Below are 25,251 nucleotides of genomic sequence, written 5' to 3' on the forward strand. Positions count from 1 at the left end.
AAGGAAACTGGCTCGACGGGTTTTGTTTTTCCTTTTGGTGAAAATTATATTTGTGTGGATAGTCTTGTTTAAAGATTTTTTAATAAACTATATATATATAAAGTTGATGTATATTCTTATCATAATTTTAGTTTCAATAAATAGCTTCTTGGTGGATGTTCGGAAAGGGTATTGGAAAAGTGTTTTTATTATTTTATTTTGAGCAATTTGTAGTTGTGTTAATCTCGTTTTGGAAGCGCTTCCCCATACCTCAATAAGATAATATATGATATATAGTTTAATTAAAGTATTATACACAGTGTAACGAAGCTCACGTCGAATACATCGTGTTAAATTTCTGATATATTATCCCCATATTCCTACGGGAAAGGGAACCACGAGGGTGAAATCGGGTGAAACTCAGCTAGTACGAGTATAATGATAAAAAGAATTTCAGACATAAATGTCTTTATTCTAAATAATTCCATGACTTTCGGGGGTATTTCAAAATTTTATGTTATGAGCTGATAATCTTTCAGCTGCGATTTGAATCCAAGACTTCGTGATCATAGTCAAACTGGTTAACACTAGATCAAATAGAGTTATCTGCAGTAAACTTGTTTATAACCCAAGAGTAACATAAACCAAAAGATACGGTATGCAAAGGTGACCTGGTTACCGAAGTTCGCAAAAGTTTACCTGAAGCACCTACCCAGGCAGTTACGAGTGATGTAAGAAAAACAAACTAAGTTTGAACTTTCTCACAAAGTTGGAGTGATAAGTTACATTGTTTGCTTATCAGATGCTTCTTTTAGAAATTCATACTTAGACTCCGCGCCACGAAAGAAGTCCCGCGGCTTAAACCTGAACTAAAATTGACAGCGCCTTACACAAATGACAATAAAGCTCTGCCTCATTAAAACGTCATGGCGACGTCGCCGGCTACGTATCCCAGCAGTTAATATTGAAATGTATAGTAAATAACACACTTGGAAGCGTGGCCACGAGCTACGTGGCTTCTGGATACTCTGGCGTCTTGGCGACGTTGCCACGATAATGTACACGGTAAACTGCACCTGGCTCGCTCAGTCGCCAGTCAGCGCCATTAAAACCTGGCCATTATGAAATATAGTACCTAGTTGATGTTGTAAATAATGAGTTTTAATACTGAAAAATTTATAATAGAAATTCAAAACTGTCTTAGTTTATGGGATCATTCATCTAATGAGTATTCTGATCGTAACTTCGTATTTTCGTAAATCTCCATACAGTTTAAAAAAATACCACTTCGGCTACGATCTGATATAAAAGGATCCATAGTTTCTTTTTTTTCTATTTTTCTACGACGTAGATAACAAAGAAGTAAGATTTCTTCTACGTCCATTCCTGACGATGTAAACGAACTGACTGTCGAGACACCATGGCCACTCGATTTGGCGACCTTCGGATGCCAGAAGTAGCCAGGCCTGCACCGCTGGCGACGTCGCCATGGCGTCTTAATGAGGCAGAGCTCTTAGACCTGCATTACTAAATGACGATGAGCGCCATTAAGACATTGGCACTGCCGCATCTATGGGACTTGTTTCGTGGCGAGAGAAAGCTCAACGAGTTGCGAAGCTGAAGTGGCAACGGGCAGAGCACATAGTTCGAAGAGCCGATGGACGTTGGGGTCCTAAAGTAGTGGAATGGCGACCCCGCACTAGTAAGCGCAGTGTTGGTCGACCCCCCACCAGGTGGACTGACGACATCAAGCGAGTCGCAGGGATTCGCTGGATGCAGGTTGCTCAGTATCGTGATGTTGGAAGTCCCTACAAAAGGCCTATATCCTGCAGTGGACGTTCATCGGCTGATATGATGATGATGATAATGATATAAAATGTCTTTTATCCGGTTCAAGTGTACTCCCTTGCATACCCCAGCCAGCGCTTAGCTATGGATAAGCATCGCATCACCCAGGTGGCAACAATAACTTCATCGTTGCGTCAACGTTGAAATATGCGTTATTTAAGTAACCTTGTAGCGCGGTTGTTGAGTACATAATAAACCACAACACCAACCCCACTATTCATTCAGAAGAGTTAACAACATGCCTCTCAACACATCCGTACAACCCGATCGTATAAACATTGTTTAAATCAAACAACAACCTTAGGTATTTGTAATAAAGGCTATTTTGGAATGATCTTTGATTTTCTAACAGAATAAAAATTCGTACACACATTGAGTATGTCTGAATGATGCATTTGTTTGCTTTGAAACTGTATAAAATAAATTTTTGTTTTGTGAAAATAAATTCGACCAAAATAATCAAATACTGTTAGCTGCAATTTAAAATAAACCTGATTTAATCTACATTGGGCGTTTATTTATAAAAACATCAATGATTTCAAAATATTGGAATTTCACTAGCTTTTACTTGTGACTTCGATTGCGATTGTTTGCAGGAAAGTTGTTTTCAACTGATAAACCGAGTGTTTGACGAAAAAAAATTAGACGTGATATCATACTACAACCACCGCCTTGTGATTAATGTTATTTTTACAAGTTAGCCCTTGACTACAATCTCACCTGATGCAATCTAAGATGGAAGCGGGTTAACTTGTTAGGAGGAGGATGAAAATCCACACCCATTACGGTTTCTACATGACATCGTACCGGAACGTTAAATCGCTTAGCGGCAAGTCTTTGCCGGTAGGGTGGTAACTAAACTCGGCCGAAGCCTCCCACCAGCCAACAATGACCTCTTAGTTAAAAATACGGCAACATGTTATAAAAATCAAGTTACAAATTAATATTTAAGGCAGAATATATTACGTAAGTACGTAATACAGTACCAAATCCTACTATCCTACTAATATTATAAACGCGAAAGTTTGTATGGATGTTTGGATGTATGTTTGGATATTTGTTACTCTTTAACGCCGCTACTACTACAGAGATTTGGCTAAAATTTGGAATGGAAATGGATTTTACTCTGGATTAACACATAGGCTTCTTTTTATCCCGAAAAAATCCATGGTTTCCCGAGATTTGCGAAAACTGATGATTTTAATGATATAAATGTTTGTTACTCTTTCACGCCTCGACCATTTAACCAAATTAGCTGAAATTTGGTATTGAGATATATTATAGCATGGATTAACATACAGGCTACTTTTTATCCCGGAAAAATCCATGGTTCCTGAGGGATTTGTGAAAAACTAAATTCCACGCGAAGTCGCGGGCGTCCGCAAGTATTAAAATAATTGCAAGTAGGATAAATCTAGTTACGTATAAGTATAAAAATAGAGATCAGAAATAAGATCTAACGATCTAGCCTCGGGCGCAAATTGCAGAGGAAGTCCGCCGTAGTGAAAATACAGACATTACCGCTGGGCGTTATAATGTTATCTAGTTAGAGGTTGTTTACATCGGGATGGAGTAATACAAGTCTATCTAAATCTACGAGTAGATTTCATCATCATCATATCAGCCGATGGACGTCCACTGCAGGACATAGGTCTTTTGTAGGGACTTCCAAACATCACGATACTGAGCCATGCATCCAGCGAATCCCTGCGACTCGCTTGATGTCGTCAGTCCACCTGGTGGGGGGTCGACCAACACTGCGCTTACTAGGTCGCCCTTTGGGACTCTAACGTCCATCGGCTCTTCGAACTATGTGCCCCACCCATTGTCACTTTAGCTTCGCAACTCGTTGTCCTATGTCGGTGACTTTGGTTCTTCTGCGGATCTCCTCATTTCTGATTCAATCACGCAGAGATACTTCTACCGTAGCTCGTTCCATCGCCCGCTGTGTGACTATGAGCCTTCTTATGAGGCCCATAGTTAGCGGCCAAGTCTCGGAACCATAGGTAGTCGTCGGGGTTGGATGCGGAATTTCTGCCGGAGATTCTAAACACCACTTAGTAAATTTAGATTTAGAACTTTCGACTACTCCTACTCTGCTACTACCCCACCTTTACCCTACTCTAGCCTACCCTACCCCTACTCTACCCTACCCCTTAATTTTTATTTTATTTCTATCATAAGAACCTTCTCCTGATAATAACAAACACATAAAAAAAATAGTGAAATCGGTCCAACCGTTCACGGGTGATGGTATGACCAATATGGATTCATTTTTATATAAATAGATTTTGCACAAAAGGTCGAAAAAAACCTCTGCTCTCATTTCGTACTCTACTCAATATAAAACCTCTAAATTCTATCAAAGATCATTCCTACAGGTTGTTTGGTTATGTTCGTTACCAGTAACTTTTGTAACAATTAGTAACTTATATAACTTTCAAACAAAGCCGACAGCGCAACTGTTTTTCTCAGTTTTGTCTTATTAACTGTCAAAGTTCTGCAGAAGTGTCAGTAAGTTCAGCAACGAGGTTACATTTTGCATATCACATCTCAAACTTCGTACGACCAAATTGCATCGCACAAGTTTGGCGTGACTCAGTTCAACCTGAATTGTTGGTTTTAATGATGTTAGGTTTCTTAACTGCCTCGTTGGTCTAGTGGTTAGACTATGGGTCGTGGGTTTCCGAGAGTTATAGTGAGAGTTAGAGAGTTATTCCGAGATTTTTTTCGATTTCCTTTTGAGAAAATCTCCGTGCTTGGTAGAGCACGACAAGCTATAATCGTATGTCCCTGTCAGTATCAACAACAACAAATAGTGGTCTTTACAAAATTTAACATTATAGGCCCTAAGCTCGCCAACCCGCGTATATCTCCTCTTATCTACTTTGGTCTATGACTCTATGAAATACATTCAAAGGAGTTCTTCAAAAATATATTAATTATTAATTCTAAATTCAAAACAAATCGTTCATGTTCATTGTTAGTCTTCAGAACTTTAGCACATGCCATAGATGATAGAATTCGTCACATTATGTCAAAAAACAGTGAAACTGCATTAAAACCACAGATTAAAGATTAATAGGCAGATAGAGCGCACGGAACACAGCAGTGATACAACCATTCCAAATAAAAATTCAAAATCTAATACATTCTCGAGTCAGTACGACACAAAGTGTCGCATCAGAATTTTTCCATATTATTCAAGAAAAATGGCGCCTATATTTTTAAACATTATAAAAATTGTTTACCAAAACTAAAAATAAGATGGAGTATTTTTACAGGTAGTTATGGATTATTAGTCCATTATGATATTCATTTATCTAATTGTTGTTAGTGAAATACAAATTATGCAAAAAGTTTGTCTATGGTAGATAGAACATTATGCAGATGTCAAGGAGACGCGTGACGTTTTGCTTTTTATGGGTTTCACCGGCTTCACTGCGCTGCTTGTAAAGACTCATTCTGTATCATTCTCTATTCTGTGATAAAATATATTAATGATAATGACAGAGGTCAACGGCTTAACGTTCTCTCTATGGAGTAACACCACCAACTTCCCAATATGGATTTTTTATTGATAAAATATCATACTTACTCATATTTCTACTAAGATTACAATATTAATTTGTTTATCAAACATACCAAGACACTTCATGATAAAACTTAGTAACAGAGTCAGCGCTGAGTTTGTTTTTCTTCACTTGCTAACCAAGTCGAGGTAAAGTTATGTGAAGTTCTCCAACGAGAATCTAGATAGAGTTTGCATTGCATTTTCAAGTTTATGGGGTCTCAATGGCCAAATTGCAACGGCTAACTCAGCGTTTTGTAGTACGCAATTTGTTGTTTCTTGGCTTTTAAACAACCGACCATTTACAAAACCAAAACATCGATAAAACATAAGCATATTATAGGTATGATGACTGTTTTTTAAATTGTATATAAATAAATTGGAAGTAAGCTAATAGTAAAGCAATTTTGTAAAAGGAACAGGGTATCTGCGATCGTTACTTTCGGAGCTACAGGGATTTAAAGGGTCAGATTTGCGGCACTGCCACGGATTCCTGAAAAACGCCCTATACAAAATGGTACGATTTAATGACGTCGTAGGTCATAATGATCGTTAAATTTGTATGTAACAAAATTACTAATATCTTTGTTATTTGTGCGTTTATGTTTATAGTTCACGTATTGAAAAATGACGCATTTAATATAAGAACTGTATGAATTCTCATCTAATTACGATAAAAAAAATTTTATAATCTTATTTATTTTGCAAATATCCGGACAATCTTTGCTTTTTATGTTTATATTAGTTAACATTGATCTTATTTACCCGAATGTATTATAAAAATCAATATGTTTGGATGTTTTAAACTACATAAGATTATAAAATTTCAAAATCAATTATAAAATTAAAATTTCATACATTTTTAGCTTTCTTACTTTATATCCCTGTAGCTCCGAAAGTACTAAGTAAATAAGTGGGAGTTTTCAATATTTTCATACTATTACTATCACGTTAACGTAAACGCAAATTTATATGGAATTGAAACAGTTGTGCAGTAGTGCCACTAGATGGCGCTGTTTCAATTCCTTAGAAATTCGCGTTTACGTTACGTGACATTAATAGTATCAAACTGCCACCAGGCCCTCTGATCGCAGATACACTGTTACTTCTACGAAATTGGTCGACTATTTGCATTAATTCGCATACTCTTAATTTATACAAATTTAAAACTGTCATCACCCCTAAAGTAGTACTTACGAGTATTCTTCTCTTTTAGTTCATTATTTATTTTTTTGTCAAATAGCATTATTAAGTATAAGTAATATTATATTTTATAATATCAGCTACATTATAAAGGATAGCTCATTGCTTTAAGCCCTAGATAACAAGGATAATCTTTTCCAACTCAAGAACTAGGGAATATTTTCCATTTAAAATCTTACTAAGTAAATTTTTTCTCTCTGCCCTAGATTTTACACAGCGGGGAGGTATTAAAAGCGACGCTTTTAAATTAATATGCTTCGCTTGCTGTTGAACCAGTGAATATTCAGTTCGTATGGATTGTTACTTCGGGTTTGTTATACTCTAAGAGCCAGTTAACTAAAAAACAGTTTATAACACACTTGAACGTAAAATATCTTTTATTTCAACAATTTCAATATCTAATTTTCTTTCTTTTTCTTCAATTTGTAGTGTGTGATTTGTGTGATTTTTTGTGTAATTTAATTGTAATTTTTTACCATTTTTTATTAGGCCCGCAGTAATATTTTTGTAATTCTATGGTGAATTTATCCTGAATGACAATTTAACGGTTATACTTCGATAGATTGTAATATACCGAAAAATAATACGTTAAATTGTAATCAGTATATATATATATATATAGTTTTTTTTTTTTTATTCCTTACAAGTTAGCCCTTGACTACAATCTCGCCTGATGGTAAGTGATAATGCAGTCTTAAGATGGAAGCGGGCTAACTTGTTAGGAGGAGGATGAAAATCCACACCCCTTTCGGTTTCTACACGGCATCGTACCGGAACGCTAAATCGCTTGGCGGTACGTCTTTGTCGGTAGGGTGGTAACTAGCCACGGCCGAAGCCTCCCACCAGCCAGACCTGAACAAATTAAGAAAATCTCAATCTGCCCAGCCGGGGATCGAACCCAGGACCTCCGTTTTGTAAATCCACCGCGCATACCACTGCGCCACGGAGGCCGTCAAGTATGTTCAGTTCACAATATAACGACAGATTACAATATCGCGAGTGAGATTATAAACTAACGTATTTTACATTTTTTTTTTTTAATTTAACAATGTAACGGTGACATATCCACTAGGCTCAGCAAATTCCAATAGTCCAGTAAAATAAAGAATAACTCTAACATCGTTTAAACGAACAAATTAATTTATTCAAACTATGATTAAATGCACAGAATATAAAACGCTTAACCGGAGTAAATACATCAAAGAACAAATACTAAAATGTTAATGAATGAGCTAAATAGCCCAGAGCATTTGTATATTTAAAATAATTTTCCTGTACAATATTGTAATAAAGCCTCGAGATATTTAATTTGGCTTTATCTTAATTATTTTAATACTTGTGTTGGTTCTTAACATCTTTATTATTTTTCACTGGTACTATAATAAGCTATTAGTACTATATAAAACAATAGTTTCCTGACACACTTGCAATAAAATTGTCAGTAACGGGTAAGGGTGCTTAGTTCTCTTACCATGACGTAAGCAGTGCCGCGGCAAAATAACACTGTTATTTCTTTAAGGGTGGCCGGGTGCGACTTATGTCAGCCACTGACGATCCAGTAATCTCACATGCCTGCAGCGCTAACGGTTCGACAGCTGATAAAACTGAACATGTGTATGACACGATCAGTTCGTACTTGATCATCAGTGGCTGACATACAGTACTTTAGTTATTGATTATCTGTTTGGGCTACCCTAACCAACTGTGTATCATCAATACGTCATTTAAATAAAATTGGAGTGTCTGTCTTTGTTTTCAAAATAATTGTTTTCTCAAGTTCTTATAGTTATTTACACGATAATAAAATACAATTCAGCTTTTTAAAAATCTTGGTCTGTCTGTCTATCTGTCTTTAAGTCTTTCTGTTTATCTCTGGAACGGCCAGACCTTTAAATTGGGATTCCACTGTAATAGTACATTATGATATAAGTGCGGTAAGTTGAAAATTACAGCTGATGCGATATTGCAGCTCGAGCCTTGGCGAGAGCTATAGTAAGGAAGCAGAGGCTGTAATTATCAAAGCGCACGTATGTCATACGACGTTTTATAACACATTTGCAAGGAAACACACTTTTAAAACACTTTCTGAAAATTTATTTGCATCTTTGCCTGTTTTCCATAAGATGACATTTTGATACGCTTGTCATTTTGCAAATGCATCAAAACAGCCAGTATTACTAATAAATTAAATTAATATTTTCGTGTTTCTGACACAGATAAATGGTTGACTTTTATTGTCAATATTATTAAAATTAAAGAATTAAATGTTTTTTTATTATATTTTAATATAATTTAAAAAAGTACCGTTCGTTTTTAGACGGATGATAAAGGTTATAAATTACATTAAGGCACATGTGCATTTCACTTTACATTACGGCACATGCGCGTCATGAGATACATTACTATATTGAAATTGGTGAAATAAGAGAGCGATACTTTACGAGCAAATGTGTTATAAAAAATATAACATCAATGGTTCTTGCGGGATTTGTGAAAAACTTAACTCACAAACTTCACTAGTTTGAAATAAGTAAGTTGAGTTTTAAATACTATCTTTTTGTTTGGTTGTCTCCTAGACTATTTACGCTCCGTTTAAACATTTCATACGCTTTGTCCACAAGTAAACGATAAAACGTTGGGTCCGTCGCCTGTAACAAGCGCACAAGTAAGCAAAGGATTATTTGTGTTCCGACCACCATGATTGATGGTGTCGTTATCTTGTAGTTTATTACACAAAACAGTTTAGGGCCGTTCCTCGGTTGTTGGACAAATACGTAATTTGGGACCTCAGGGGACAGTTTGTTTTGAACTACTGCGTTAAGTTTGTTTTAGTGGAGCGACAATTTACGTGCGCTTGTCTACACCTGTGTGCCTAGCGGGAGTTTTCAATATTTTCATACTGTTGCTATCACGTTGACGTTTACGCAAATATTATATGGAACTAGCTGACGTAGCGCGGTTTTACCCGCGTGGTTCCCGTTCCCGTGGGAATATAGGGTTAATATATAGCCTTCCTCGATAAATGGGCTATCTAACACTGAAAGAATTTTTGAAATCGGACCTGTAGTTCCTGAGATTATCGCGTTCAATCAAACAAACAAACTCTTCAGCTTTATAATATTAGTATAGATTGAAACAGTTGTGCAGTAGTGCTACTAGATGGCGCTGTTTCAATTCCTTAGAAATTCGCGTTTACGTTACGTGACGGTAACAGTATCAAACTGCCACTAGGCCCTCTGTATTGAATTGTAGTCTTACATCGGAGTGTATGTCTGGGTGACAAGATTGATAGCTGATTATGTTCGCAAAGCCTTTGTTTTTAATAAAACTTAACCTTTACTACCAATATCAATGTGGCAATGGGCGGGGCACATGGTTCGAAGAGCCGATGGACTTTGTGGTCCCAAAGGGCTGAAATGGCGACCCCGCACTAGTAAGCGCAGTGTTGGCGACCCCCCACCAGGTGGACTGACGACATCAAGCGAGTCGCAGGGGTTCGCTGGATGCAGATGGTGCCATCTGCATCCAGCGAACCCCTACATAGCTCAACGAGTTGCGAATCTAAAGTGGCAATGGGCGGGGCACATGGTTCGAAGAGCCGATGGACGTTGGGGTCCCAAAGTGCTGGAATGGCGACCCCGCACTAGTAAGCTCAGTGTTGGTCGACCCTCCACCAGATGGACTAACGACATCAAGCGAGTCGCAGGGATTCGCTGGATGTAGGTGGCTCAGTATCGTGATGTTTGGAAGTCCCTACAAAAGGCCTATGTCCTGCAGTGGACGTCCATCGGCTGATATGATGATGATGATGAATACCAATATCTAATATATTTTCAAAGAAAATACAATAAATTGTAAAAGTGGACAACTACAATATCTTGATCAAAGAATTAATTCAAAATTTAAGATATTCATCATTGAGCTTAAAATATCATTAAAAATTATGATTGATATATTTGGGAGTACAAAATCTCGTCTGGTACAATTTTTTTACAAGTCTTATTACTTATTTTTGGTTCCATTGCTGTGTTAATTACCGTGATAATATTTGAACTCGAGAACCTAGTGACAGATTAGTTAATTACCAATTATTATGTTACAATCATCTAAAACACACTAATATTATACAGGTGAAAGTTTGTGTGTGTGTAAGTGTGTTTTTATACCTTTGGCTTTGGATTTGGCTGAAATTTGGAATGGAAATAGATTTTACTCTGTATCAACACATAGGTTAATTTTCATCCCGCAAAAAAATCATAGTTCCCGCGGGATTTGTAAAAAACTAAATCTACGCGAAAGAAGTCACTAGCGTCCGTTATTTAGAAATAAAATTATTGATCAAACTACTACTAACTTTGGTAGCAAAAAAACCGCGATGACGTCACTGTTTCTGGTCTCGTGGAATGGTCTGTTAAAGTAAGTGATCGACGACACTTTGCAAACAAATAAGAAACTCTCGTCGCAGACACCTAGATATCACATAATTACATAGGAGAGTTCGTGGAAACGAAAAAGATAAGTTTTTCTATCTCCAACTCGGTCTTAATAGAAAAGTTTCTAACTTGTAATGGATATAAGATTGTTAAATGAACGATATACTCTTGGAGGTCAATTGGAACGGACCTTAAAAAAATAAAATGGTTTTACTACAACACTAGCCTCACCCCGAATTTTCACCCGCGTAGTTTTCGTTCCGGTGAGAGAATGTAGATAAAATATAAGTCAGTGACCCTAATAAATAACGTGCTTTTCTGGAGGTAAAATCATTTTCAAAATCAGTCCGGTAGATCAGAGATTGCCGACTACAATACCACAAAGTTTACCTCTTCTTAATATTACTATAGAAGTTCCTATAGATAGAGCGATCAAAGACTATAGTACGCGCGTTAACAACTGAGTCTTAGGGCCATAAATCATTTCTCTATATCTATCTCGCTTGCACTTATGGGTCTTATGGAGCCGTCTAGTGAAGGGTGTAACAATGAAAGACATATTATCGATAAGTAAAGTTTATTATCGTATCTTGTTCACAAAATTAAAAAAATTAACAATATTTGATTTAATATAATACATATTTCATATTATATAATTATTAACTAAATAAAATTAATCTTCATCTGAGTCTTCATCATCAGAATCTTCGTCTTCTGCCAAATTTATTATAAGCGGCGCGTGATCTCTAATTAGAGCTTTTTGTAAATCTTTGTTTTGAAGTTCTTCGGCATGCCTAACACATTTGGCCCAGTCTTCTCGTGTGACATTTTCTATGGCTCGGTGGAGGTGATTTTCGACATCTGCTATCTTGAAGGTATTATTATTCTTCGCAACTTCTCCCTTTACTTGTGCCCAAATTAATTCTATTGGGTTATATTGACAGTGATATGGAGGGAGCCTTATTACTTCATGACCTCGTTCATTTGCCAGATGGTCTAAAGCGTAGACCTTCTGCGGGTTACTGGCTTTTACTTTTCTTATTAATTCTTCAATAATTTCGTTGCTGGAATATGGAATCTTTTTCTTTGTCAACCATTCTTGAATTTCAGCTTTCCTCGTGTTTCTTGTGGGTATCTTTTCCAACTGTATCGAATGATAGCTTGCGTTATCGACAATTATAACTGAGGGCTCTTCAAGTAGATTCAGGAATTCGGAAAACCATGCCATATATGTTTCGCCATCCATTTCTGTGTGGTAATCAGCATCCTTTGATTTCACCGCTTTAAATATTAGCTTCGCATCTGGAACGAAGCCAGTCCTTGCAGAACCCGCATGGCAAACTATTAATCTTTGGCCTTTTCCCACAGGCTGATTCTTGAAACCTCCTTCATCGTTGCTTCCAAGCCACATCCTCTTTCTTGCATGGTTTTGATTAATCCATGTTTCGTCTAGATAGAAACGTGGTCGCTGATCGTTAGTTCTTCTAAGTAAATCCAATTTCCTTAAAAAGTCCATTCTAGCACAAACAATATCAGTTCTTTCCATTAAATATTTACGTCCTTCGCTATTTTTCTTATACTGGAACCCAACCTCCTTCAGTAGTATTCTCATTGAAGTGTTGCCGCATTTAAAATCGGGTAATTGTTCACGGAATTTTTCTAAAATTTTCGCCACGGATGGATACTCTCCATTCTCATAAAATGAAGCTACAGTTCGCTTCAACACACTTTTATCAAAATCGTCAATATTAGTGACGGTTTGTGGTTTCTTAAAATTTGTTCTTGGTATACAGGTACTGCCTGATTGTGATACTTCCGTCTTGATTCGGTCCACTGTCGCTCTGCTCACACCACAAACAAATGCGGCCATTTCACGTGGTTTGTTGAAATTTAGAGAAGCCACTTTATTCGGATCACTTTTCAATTCATTGAGAAACAGGAATACGTTGTGAATCAGTGTTCGAGCTTGAGGGCTAATATCGCCATGTAATTTCTTCAGATCAACGTTAGAAAATAAAGTATCCATAGTGCGCAACGAGTAACACATGAATGTATTTATTTAATTGCAGTAAACACATTTATAGCAAAAAAAATACGCAATGCAATTACATTAGAAACCGACCAATCAGAATCGTCCAAATCATTATTGACTCATCATTAGCACGTGCGCAGGTAGCCGTTTATCGATAATTAGGGTGCGCAGGTAGGCGCGCTGCACATTCCTATCTTTTTTGACTTTTATGACCGAACGACTCAGATGATAACGCGCATACTATAACTGCTATGTTATAGTAGTACTAGCGGACGCCCGCGACTTCGTCCGCGTGGAAGTCAATTAAGACTTTCAACCCATATATTTCACCACTTTGAGGATTGAATTTTAAAAATTCTTGAATAACATTACATTTCGTATTTTTTTATGATTGATGAACAAATTTTTAAAACCTCTAAAAATGAAGGACTTTCCATACAAACTTTCAACTCCTATTTCACCCCCCTTCTATTTTTATTTTAGGATCATAAAGTACCCTATGTTTTGCTCCAAGGTCCCATTTTCCATTATACCAAAATTCATCTTGATCGGTTCAGCCGTTTAGCCGTGAAAAGGTAACAGACAGACAGACAGACGTACTTTCGCATTTATAATATTAGTATAGATAACATGGTTAATTAAATATATTAATATTTAACATATCGTAGGTATCTATTGCCTATGTGACGATCACAAGAAAGAAGTTTTGTAAACATTGAATTTCGGACACACCAATTACAAGTACGTCTGTCGGGTCATATTATGAACAAGCTGACGCCGCGCGGTTTCACCCGCGTGGTTCCCGTCCCCGTAAGAATACGGGGATAATATATAGCCTATAGGCTTCTTTGATAAATAAGCTATCTAACACTGAAAGAATTTTTCAAATCAGACCAGTAGTTCCTGAGATTAGCGCGTTCAATCAAACAAACAAACTCTTCAGCTTTATAATATTAATATAGATAGTAGATTAGTGTTACTTAACATTCGTAGATATCACTGATCCGTGCACTACATGAATAGTATAATTATAATAAAAAGGCACCTATAAAATATAATAGACAGCTCTTTTATAAATCAATTTCATTGCGATTTTATAGTTGTAACAGAGCCTACATAATAGGTACTAACCTAAATTTTATATATTCTGTGACAACGTTCTTTATTGTATTAATAAAGTTACAAATTTGTGATAATGAAGTAAACCGTCTATCTATTTAATTGAAGATATTTTTATAGCCTATAAATTGCATGACATTTGATTTGTGGAAGTCAATTCCTATATTGATCGTAAAAATAGCATTATAGTGATCGTTGACTTTTGACACTCTGAAAATTATTTTTAGGACTTTTTATGCAGAAATTATGCAATTTTTGCACTTGAAAACTTAAGTTAAACTATGATATAAGCAATTAATATTTCATTATAACCTCACAATATGAAAACTTGTTTTTGAAGGCCTCCGTGGCGCAGTGGTATGCGCGGTATATTTATAAAACGGTCCTGGGTTCGATACTTTCCTTTTTTAAGAAAACCTTTCTTAAATACTATAATAATAATAGTATAATATAATAATATTGTAATACAATTACATTTATATATTTATGATGACTAGCGGGATCCGCTAGTCAGCCAAGCTTTGCTTTGACTTATGTGCACTTTTTTTCTATCCCTACTCTACACTTGACTCTTAAAGTTTGTATGGGAAATATAATTTTTACCACCTCTCACCTTTATATCTTCCCTATACCTCCACAAATATTTCAAGACCAAGATAAGATAAATCCGTTCAGCCGTTCTCGACTTTTAGCGAGACTAACGAACAGCAATTCATTTTTATATATATAGATGATGACAATTACGTTCATGGCTCAGTTTAGCATAATGTCATTCATTGTACATAATCCTACTAATATTATAAACGCGAAAGTTTATGGATGTTTGGATGTATGTTTGGATGTTTGGATTTTGTTACTCTTTAAAACCGCTACTACTGAAGCGATTTGGCTAAAACTTGGAATGGAAATAGATTCTACTCTGTATTAACACATAGGCTACTTTTTATCCCTAAAAAATCCATGGTTTCCCGAGATTTGCGAAAACTGATGATTTTGATGATATGAATGTTTGTTACTCTTTCACGCCTCGACTACTTAACCGAATTAGCTGAAATTTGGTATTGACATATATTAGAGCCTGGATTAACACATAAACTACTTTTTATCCCGGAAAAATCTATGGTTCCCGCGGGATTTGTGAAAAACTAAATTCCACGCGGACGAAGTCGCGGGCGTCCGCTAGTATTTATATACATTTGCTAATTTAGAAAAAGGTTCATCTACACGTGTGAGGTGTGGTTTCAATTCCTCTATGCAATCTGGGTGTGGTTAGATTAGATTGCGGTACTGCGTCTGACGTGGATTAATTAATTGTTTTCTCTGCAATGCCAATGAGGTTTATAGACTATCTTAATTAAAAAATCTCTACGTATCAATTATACTGCCTTTTTATGATGGGTACTTACTCGTTAATAAAAAAAATGTGTCATCAATCTGGGCATTTTTATGGTCTACCGTCCATAGACCATAAAATGCCCACTGTAATTTACAGACGATTTAGAATTGTAATGCCCGTGTAAATTGTTAAGTGGTGTTGACATAATGTCTTTTAACAATGATTCTAAGCACCCACTTATACAAGTTAAATTGGATGGACAGATGATACTAAAGCAGGCAGAAAATAATGAATCCGTTTTCACAATTTTTCTAAAAACCTTTTTTAATGTTACCTATTTTGTTTTATAATACGGTTTTAATGTTTGTGTGTATAATAACTTTGAATAGTTAAAAAAAAAACTGAAAAACACGCTTTTAGCACGCACACAAAATTACAAATATTGGGTTTAAGTCACGTGCATATTTTTTTCGTATTACTGACAGCATTTCATTTGATATCCATATCATGGGGGTGGATTTCAAACAGCCAGTCCGCCGTCTTGGGGAGGCCGCCATATTGAATTTGTAATGAGTGTCATCAGAGCTCAGAGCGTGTGCAAAATTTCATCCTACACGAACACCGGGAAGTGAGTCAAATTAAGATTCCAAGATTTGTCTTTCCTACATAGTTACAGTGATTGGGGAGGCCGCCATATTAGATTTGTAATGACGTTTCTTAGCTAGTCATGTATAATCATCAAAACTCAGAGCGTGGTGCAAAATTTCATCGTACACGAACACCGGGAAGTGGGTCAAATTAGGATTCCAAAATTTTCTTACATACTTAGTTACAAGTGAAGCTAATATATAGCGTGTAATAATAATTGTTACTGTGAATTTTATTAGTACAATCAATTTGAAATTAGAATGAAATGAGATATCTAGACCGTGGTTATAAGCCTGCCTAACGTAAATGTGGTTTGCCATTATGCTTTCAGGCACTATGCGGTATACGCTATGAATTTTGACTATATCAAGCTTATTTCCACACACACACACTGAAAGTTTTTATAGTTTTAAATGTTTTTATAAGTGTATAACGATCGATAAATTGTCTGAACATTTTGTGAGCGTTATAAATAATAACATTTATAGTTAAAGTCGTATTGCTACATGTGAGAAATAAAACAATACAAATAAGTTAACATTTTATCTGATACGATTAACAGATATACTTAAATTTGGTTACTTGGCCTCTCTAGAAGTGCAGTTACTTCTATATAAGAACGAGTATCCAAAGCTGCTCTAATAGGATGTTACCAAATTTGGCTAGGCAGGGAGAACAACATGAGCAGAGAACGGGGAGTGTTGATCGATCGTCAAGGAATTCCTTAACCCTACATCCTGTAGTCACAAGTTCAGGAGTCTGCTCGGAGTTCTTCTCTCTACCACGCGATGGACGTCACGCACGGTGAATCCATTGAAAGCTAAGATATTCGTCTAAAATAAATTTACTATTTCACTTTTCATTTAAGAGATAATAAATTAAATTTAAGATTCCAGTGGAATTTCTACTTGTATTGTTTTAATTCTTATTCTGCATTCGAGTGCAGGTGCAATTCTATTAACTGTTTTATAGTGGCAATACGGCTTAAGTAACATTATACGTTCTACTTAATATAAAAATAAGTATAATGGATATTATTTTAACTATCTTCTTTTTTAAATCCATCAAAAGTTGTTTAAAAAAACAGAGCTACACAATTTACTACAGCCTTCTACTTAACATAAAAATAAGTATAATGATTATTGTTTTAACTATCTTCTTCTTTTTTAAAGCCTTCAAAAGTTGTTTAAAAAAACAATTTTACGCAATTTACCTTTGCCAATTAGCCTTTGTTGATGAATACTGTTTACCAACAAATAAATTAGAAATGAAGGTAGAAAATGCATGTCATTTCATAACTTATATTTTAAATTATGTATGGTTTGTTTATAAAATGTTACATAAAATATATTTAACCTTATCTAATTGTTCTAAGCTTATTAATCAAATTTATTTTGATTAATATAAGAACAAGTCAATTATTATTAGGTGTGAAATGACTAGTGATTTATACCCTCATTTTTAATTTGTTTGTTGATAAACAGTACTCATCATAGAAAGGTTGTAGTATAGAAAAAAAATTGAAAAACACTTACATGAAAGGCTCCTCTTATCAATGGACCGGCTTGCCCCACGTACAACGTCGATGCCGAATCGAATACCAATTCCTGCGGGTTTCTCTTCACTACCAACGTATCAAACTCGTGGCAATTAAGAAACAGAGTCACATTATCAGTGGTGACTTTCAACGCGAATCGACTCCATTTTTTAGCGAACGATGGTACTACAAACGATGCGATGGTTTGACTCAGAGCATATACATTTGCATCGGTGTATAACAGCGAGATGTTTGTGAGTCCGGGGCCCGATGGTATAAGTTGGACGCCCAATTGGACGACTGTTTCTAATGGATTGACTACAGAGAACAGAAACCCGCCATCTTTGTTCGCTGGCCGTACAGTGGCTGTTATGGAGAACTCCGCATACAGTTTCTCAGGCATAAAAAGTCGGTACGGAGATTTGATATCTGATCCTGGCTTTAAGCCGTAGGCCGGGAATCCGTCGAGGCCTTCGTCGAAGTACTGAGTCTTCGGGTTGCTAAACGGTACCCCGATCGCGTGCAGCAGGTCGTATTCCGGGATATCTGTGAAGCGATAAACGTATCTTTAATTTTATGGGCACTTTACAAAGCTTCTTCTACTTTTAGTTATATGTTTGTAGTGTGTTAATTTCTTAACTAGTTCAGGGGAAATTTATTGTTACAACTACGTTACGCTGCAAGTTTGTTTTATTGCGGTTTGTTGTACTTCAAAAGATTTATTATACTAGTACGTTGTAGGGAATAAAGTTTTTATGCATCACAAAGAACTGAAGGAACCAAACATGTTTAATTAAATCCAGCTGTTTAGAAGGAAACGGAATGTCTTTGAACTGTAAGGCTCAAATTTCAAATACCTACGAAAATAACTGAATTTATTATTTTTAAATGAGTATGACGTATACTTACATTATAAAATATATTGAATATTGAATAAAGAATAGAAGTAGGAAATATTTTGAGGAAGTTCATTATTATTATTAATTAATTAATTAATTAAATAAAACTTTAATAATTTGCTGAAAACCGCCGAATGCACCCATATTTCAACCTAGCGGACGCCTGCGAAGTTCGAAGAGCCGATGGACATTGGGGTCCCAAAGTGCTGGAATGGCGACCCCGCACTAGTAAGCGCAGTGTTGGCCGACCCCCCAACAGGTGGATTGACGACATCAAGCGAGTCGCAGGGATTCGCTGGATGCAGGTGGCTCAGTATCGTGATGTTTGGAAGTCCCTACAAAAGGCCTATGTCCTGCAGTGGACGTCCATCGGCTGATATGATGATGATGATGGACGCCTGCGACCTTGTCCGCCCTTAGTTGCTAGCCTAGTTCGGACTACTTTAGTATTTTAGTCGAGTACGAACAATTTTTAGATTTACCACTCAAAAATTGTTCGTACTCGACTAAAATATTAAAGTAGTCTGTACGGCCTATTAGGCCTCCTTAATTCGGCATGTCGCAAAATCCATTCTTAACGAATTCTTTATTAAGTAACTATAAACTACCTCCCTGCAGAATTTCATCTGTCTCCTTTAAGAGATTTGTGATGAACGACCTTTCGCTTTTATATAACTATATTTTTTTTTAACACTAACAATAAAGTTTTATTTGTTTAATTTTACAATAATATTAAAACTACGTACCTATCTATATTCACTACATATTAAATTAAAATTTAATAATTAAATTAAAATTTTCATATTTTTTTTTACATTATTTAGGTTAGCGCATGGCAGCAATCATGCTTGACAGTAAGCGATGATGCAGCCTTAATGGTATTTAACTTTTTTATGTCGTGGTAATGAAAACAACACTATATTAACTGTTAGTTAAGATTATTATCAATACTAACACACATAACAATTCGGTTCGATTCCCAAAACTGGAAAATATTTGTGTGATGAGCATGGGTGTTTTCCAGTGTCTGTGTGTATTTATACATTATATAAGTATTTATATGTAGTATATAAATGTATATTAATATTATAATTATAATATAAACTATCTTAGCACCCATAACACAAGCTACTCTATATGCTTACTTTGGGGCTAGATAGTGATGTGTATTGTTTAAGTATATTTATTTATAACAAAGTAAGTAAACTGTTTATGAATATTAAAATGTAAAAAAAAATCGTTTTGTTTTAAGCAGCGGGCTTAAGATATAAAATGCTTTAAACGAGGTCCGTTTCGCAAGCTTTACAAAAGCTCTGTTTAACATTTGCGGTCGCATAGTACATGTCTTATTAAGCGGTATGCGGGTGCATTTTACATCCCACACCGTTCGCTGGACTAAAATGTTAGGGTATTATTAACGTACATTATCTAAGAATAATTCAGCTAAAACTTGTTTAATAAAGGAATGGATAATGGCTCAAATCTCGTGAATGAATGAACTTGTGTTGGAGAAGACACTGCCTCCTGTAACACAGTAATAACTAGTACAGGATAGGTGATATGAAGTTTTGATAAATAAAGATTTATAATACAATATGGAACTTAAGCTAACTTATCCTAATAACCATACAAATCATGCCCACGTGGAATGGTGGCAAGAATACTGGCTGCATTTCCGCGCTGGACAGCCAGGCTGATCCTTTGCGCAAAAAATGAGCTAGCCCTTCTGTCACCAGTAGAGGCAACTAGCCGCGGTGAAATTATTCGGTATATTTTTTTTCGGTAAGATTTATTATTATTATTTATGGGTATATCATCATCATCATCATCATCATCATCATCATCATCATCATCATCATCATCATAATTATCATCATCATTATTTTCAAATGTACGTATTCTACTAGACATAGGCTTTGTGTGAGGCCTTTCAAATAATACAGATTTGAGTTGCCTGCATCTAAAATAGTTGTAACTTGATTTAGAATGTTATTGATTTGGTATTTTTTTAGGTAAAGTAGTGTAATACAAGTCCAGTGGATCAATGTAACCCATATGATGTCGTCGGTATATTTTAAAATTGACTCATTTTTTCCTACTTCCAGCGTAGTTTGTTCCTTCGCCCGCTTAGTGACTGGTTTCTTATGACGTCCGTAGTCAGCGATTAGATCTCTATATCATTTAATATACTGATATTGGTACTTATAATACTGACAAAAGTATTGTTCCCGAGCTGTAAGTAGGTACTCGTATTTAACATCTAAGCGACTGATTATTATCAAAATTTACATAATACTGGGAGCAAAACCACGCTTTCATCTTAGATTGCATCATCACTTACCATCAGGTTAGATTGTATTGAAGGGCTAACTTGTAAAGAATAAAAAAATATAAATAGATGATTTTAGGAAAACAGTAATTCTGTTAAATGTTTCCCGTACATTTTTTGCAATTTTCAGAGAAAACATTTCACCGTCCACTTTTATGGACTTAAAAATTTTTCGCAGCCCTTTTGTTTTTACGAGGTACATTTTTATTGGCGTCGAGTGCACGTGAGGCAATAACCCGTTACGGGGACAAATTTCGCCGGTCCAATGCCCATGGATTGTTTTTTCACCTGATATTGTGGCGAAGAGGAGAGGTAATGTATTCAGGTCGTTCTGTGCAAACTTTGATGGTACATTTTGTATCGTTGTAGAGATATTTGTTTAGGTTTAAGTCAACGGGGTCTTCAATACTTACCTCTATGCTATTGGCAAGGCACCCAGTGAAAACTGCTATTTTTGCGGCGAGGAAGACATCCCGAGACATGCGATCTTCGAGTGTACGGGCTGCGCTGATCTAAGACCAGGGGCCCAGGGGCCAATGGGAAAGGTGGAAGCGCAAAACCTCATTGCACGCATGCTAGCAGACGAGGAGGAATGGAGGAAGTACTCGCAGATGCTGAGAGCTATCATGATAAGGAGAGAGAAAGAGAACGGGCCGAAAAGAAAGAGAAAGAGAAATGAAAAATAGAAAGTCAGTACGAAGAAATGCTCTGCGGTTCCGTACTGACCGGCAGATACGAAAAAAAAAAAAAAGGTTTAAGTCAAAAGAACGATTGTAATAATGATTGCAGGGGATGCAAAGGGGGGAGGATAATACCAGTCAGCCTCCCCAACTGCCAACTTCACTTGCTCATGGTGCACCCTGCAGATGCACCGTCGAGGCTTTTTAAACATTTAAAATTTTGTATAATCTAGCCCTACGATTATCAAACTGCCTTAAAAGTTTTCAAGAGTTAATCGCATACGTTGCTTACAATTTATACCTTGTGTTACCTTGACAAGAAAAACGCAATAAAGATTCTTTTATAATAAGCTATGCTTTTAGGGAGATTTCACATTTAAGATCAAGTGAACTATTTAATTAAATTAGGTAACTCATTTATTATCATTTTCATTAATTTTTAAAACACAAAAGGTACTATATCTGCTAATATATAGAAGATAGATATATGGTGTCGCTGACTTTTTGTAGAACTTTTAAAGATACATAAAGTCTCTTTACATTAATTTCAATTTTACACAATAGTTAAGGCAGCGCATGCGAATAAGTCTGTTTAAGAGGATTTTCGGTCCTGTATGACAAAAACTGTGATAACTCGGCTAATATACATGATACCTATATAAATCGGACCAGTAGTTCCGAAGATTACCCCATTTAAAGAATGTTACAAACTTACAAACTTACAAACTTTACCTCTTTATAATATTAGTATAGATATAAATATAGACTATATATCCTACGTGAACGTATGTGTGTCATCTTGTGGTATAGGAAAAACCTTATGTACCTATTGTGTATTGTATTTTATGTCATTTTGGCGAGCCGGCTTTGAAGGGAGTTGTTAGATAAAACATATTCTCAAGCAAGCAAGGATATTCGCTTTACGGGGATATGCAATTTGATATCATAAAACCCTCTGTTTGTCCCGTTAATCACAAGACAAATTAAAATAACCAAACATTTTGCAGATTATATTGTAGGTACATTTATGTATAAGCCGTGATAGCCCAGTGGATATGACCTCTGCCTCCGATGCCGGAGGGTGTGGGTTCGAATCCGGTCTGGGGCATGCACCTCCAACTTTTCAGTTGTGTGCATTTTAAGAAATTAAATATCACGTGTTTCAAACGGTGAAGGAAAACATCGTGAGGAAACCTGCATACCAGCGAATTTTCTTAATTCTCTGCGTGTGTGAAGTCTGCCAATCCGCATTGGGCCAGCGTGGTGGACTATTGGCCTAACCCCTCTCATTCTGAGAGGAGACTCGAGCTCAGCAGTGAGCCGTATATGGGTTGATATATGGATGATGATGGATGATATCTTAGTTGACTCCGTTTCCTGCTAAGCTATGTGCACTAATGAATATGATTGGTTCTTTGTACTATCGCAAACGCTTTGAAAATTTAAAAGTGTACGGATATGACAATTGCTTATGAACAGGTCACGTGATCATGATATTGATCGGAACTGTCATTCACATACATTTTTTTAGGTTACCAAGCGTTAGCGTTTGTAGAAAGAGAATAGTGTTGCCACTTGGCTACAGGGGCTGAGCCGATAAGTCTCTTAACATGTTGTTGTAAATAAATAAACTTACCGTTGGGATATTTAGACCCAAAAAGGCCGTCGTTGGCAGCACACGTTGAGAAGCATAACACAATTGTTAGCCATATGTACCTGGAACAACACAAAACCTAATATACTACTAAATATACAATACGCCACGCGGTTCCCGTTCCCGTAAGAATATGGGGATAAATATAGCCTATAGCACTCGGGGATAGAGTAGCTTTCTATCAGTGAAAGAATTTTTCAAATCGGTTAAATAGTAGGTACCTATTGGAGCTTATTCAATTCAAACAAACAATCTTTAATCTTTATAATATTAGTATAGACTAACTGACCCAGCAAAATTGTTGCACCAAAAAAAAAGAATCTTGCTAAAGAATATTTAAATATAATCAATATTCCCATTCCCCGCCAACCAGCCGGGTAATACTATATTAGGAGTGGGTACGACAAAAAACCAACGGGGCGGGGATCGAATCATCCTGGTGCTGAATCCGACCGGTCTTACAGTGAAGCTATTGTAGCTTTTATTTACATCGTGTAAATAACTATTTTCCAGTAAAAGACCCGTCAAAATCGGTCCACCCATTCCAGAGATTAGACAGACAGACAATAATTAAAAAAAAAGCTTGCTTGCTGTGTTTTGGTTTCGTGTAATTAACTAACTAGAGTTTAAGGTTGCATTATTTAATTTTTGTCAATTACTGTATTCTTATAAATAAATAAATAATTAAATAAAAAAAATTAACTAACTCTAAGCACTTGAGAAAACACAGTTATTTTTAAATCGCAGACAGACACTTTTTTATATGTTACTAGTAGACGCCCGCGACTCTGTTCGCGTAAAATCGCACGGGAACCATGATTCACCTGGGATAAAAAGTAGCCTATGTAGCTCCATTTCTATACAAAATTTAATCGAAATCGCTTCAGTCGTTTAGCCTTGAAAAGGTAACAGACAGACATACAGACTTAATTGTGCATTTGTTATGTTAGTATGATAACGAATGTGGTTCAAATGTAAACGTTCATTATAAAACTATAGCCAATTCGAACGATGAATCTCAATCAAGTCCATTTGTCCATGCTCGGTACAGGTAAAAGAAGAACGATCTGCAATTTAAATTCTATTCAGAAACACCGGGGTGAAGTGCGTTTAATTGATCGGTATTGAAAGCTATTGATTTATAAATTTTTGATTCGATAAATGGTCGTGAAAAAACAGAACAAGTGCGAGTCGGACTTGCCCGTCGAGGGTTCCGTACAAGTTTTGCTTGATCTTTTTTTTTATTCTTTACAAGTTAGTCCTTGACTACAATCTCACCTGATGGTAAGTGATGATGCAATCTAAGATGGAAGCGGACTAGCTTTTTAGGAGGAGGATGAAAATCCACACCCTTTTCGGTTTCTACACGACATCGTACCGGAACGCTTAATCGCTCGGCGGTACGTCTTTGTCGGTAGGGTGGTAACTAGCCACGGCCGAAGCCTCCCACCAGCCAGACCTGGACCAATTAAGAAAACCTCAATCGGCCCAGCAGGGGATCAAACCCAGGACCTTCGTCACGTATACCACTGCGCCACGGAGGCTGTCAAAATGATTGATTACGTTTACTTTAAGTAAAGACTATTGTTTAATTTAATCAGAAATGTGTAGTTTTCAGATATTTACCAAATAGTTGTACTAAAGATTGTATAATATAATGCAACGGACAGCAGTGACAGGGATTTTATCATATTTTTGTGGTAGAGGATCAGAATGAATTAACACTTACTTCCCATGCCCGTCATGTTCATCATATTTGTTTAATTATTTAGTGTGGTACTAAATAATTTATGATGAATTACACTACTACGAGTCGTGATAGCCCAGTGGATATGACCTCTGCCTCCGATTCCGGAGGGTGTGGGTTCGAATCCGGTACGTGGCATGCACCTCCAACTTTGGGCCAGCGTGGTGGACTATTGGTCTAACCCCTCTCATTCTGAGAGGAGACTCGAGCTCAGCAGTGAGCCGTATATGGGTTGA

At 36.3% G+C, this 25,251-nt stretch overlaps 1 protein-coding gene across 2 annotated transcripts in view; it reads right to left on the reverse strand.

Annotated features, from left to right (window-relative positions):
* Positions 1-25,251, reverse strand: part of LOC112044711 (collagen alpha-1(XV) chain) — a 231,299-nt gene that overhangs the window by 58,871 nt on the left and 147,177 nt on the right. For both annotated transcript variants that reach the window (XM_052885828.1, XM_052885827.1), the window contains exons 3-4: positions 23,251-23,330; positions 17,705-18,252 (exon numbers count right to left, since the gene is read on the reverse strand). In XM_052885828.1, the coding sequence (XP_052741788.1) occupies positions 17,705-18,252; positions 23,251-23,330 (628 nt within the window). The remainder of the gene's footprint in view (positions 1-17,704; positions 18,253-23,250; positions 23,331-25,251) is intronic.

The sequence above is a fragment of the Bicyclus anynana genome, chromosome 15, assembly GCF_947172395.1.
Source record: "Bicyclus anynana chromosome 15, ilBicAnyn1.1, whole genome shotgun sequence".
Lineage (NCBI taxonomy): Eukaryota > Metazoa > Arthropoda > Insecta > Lepidoptera > Nymphalidae > Bicyclus > Bicyclus anynana.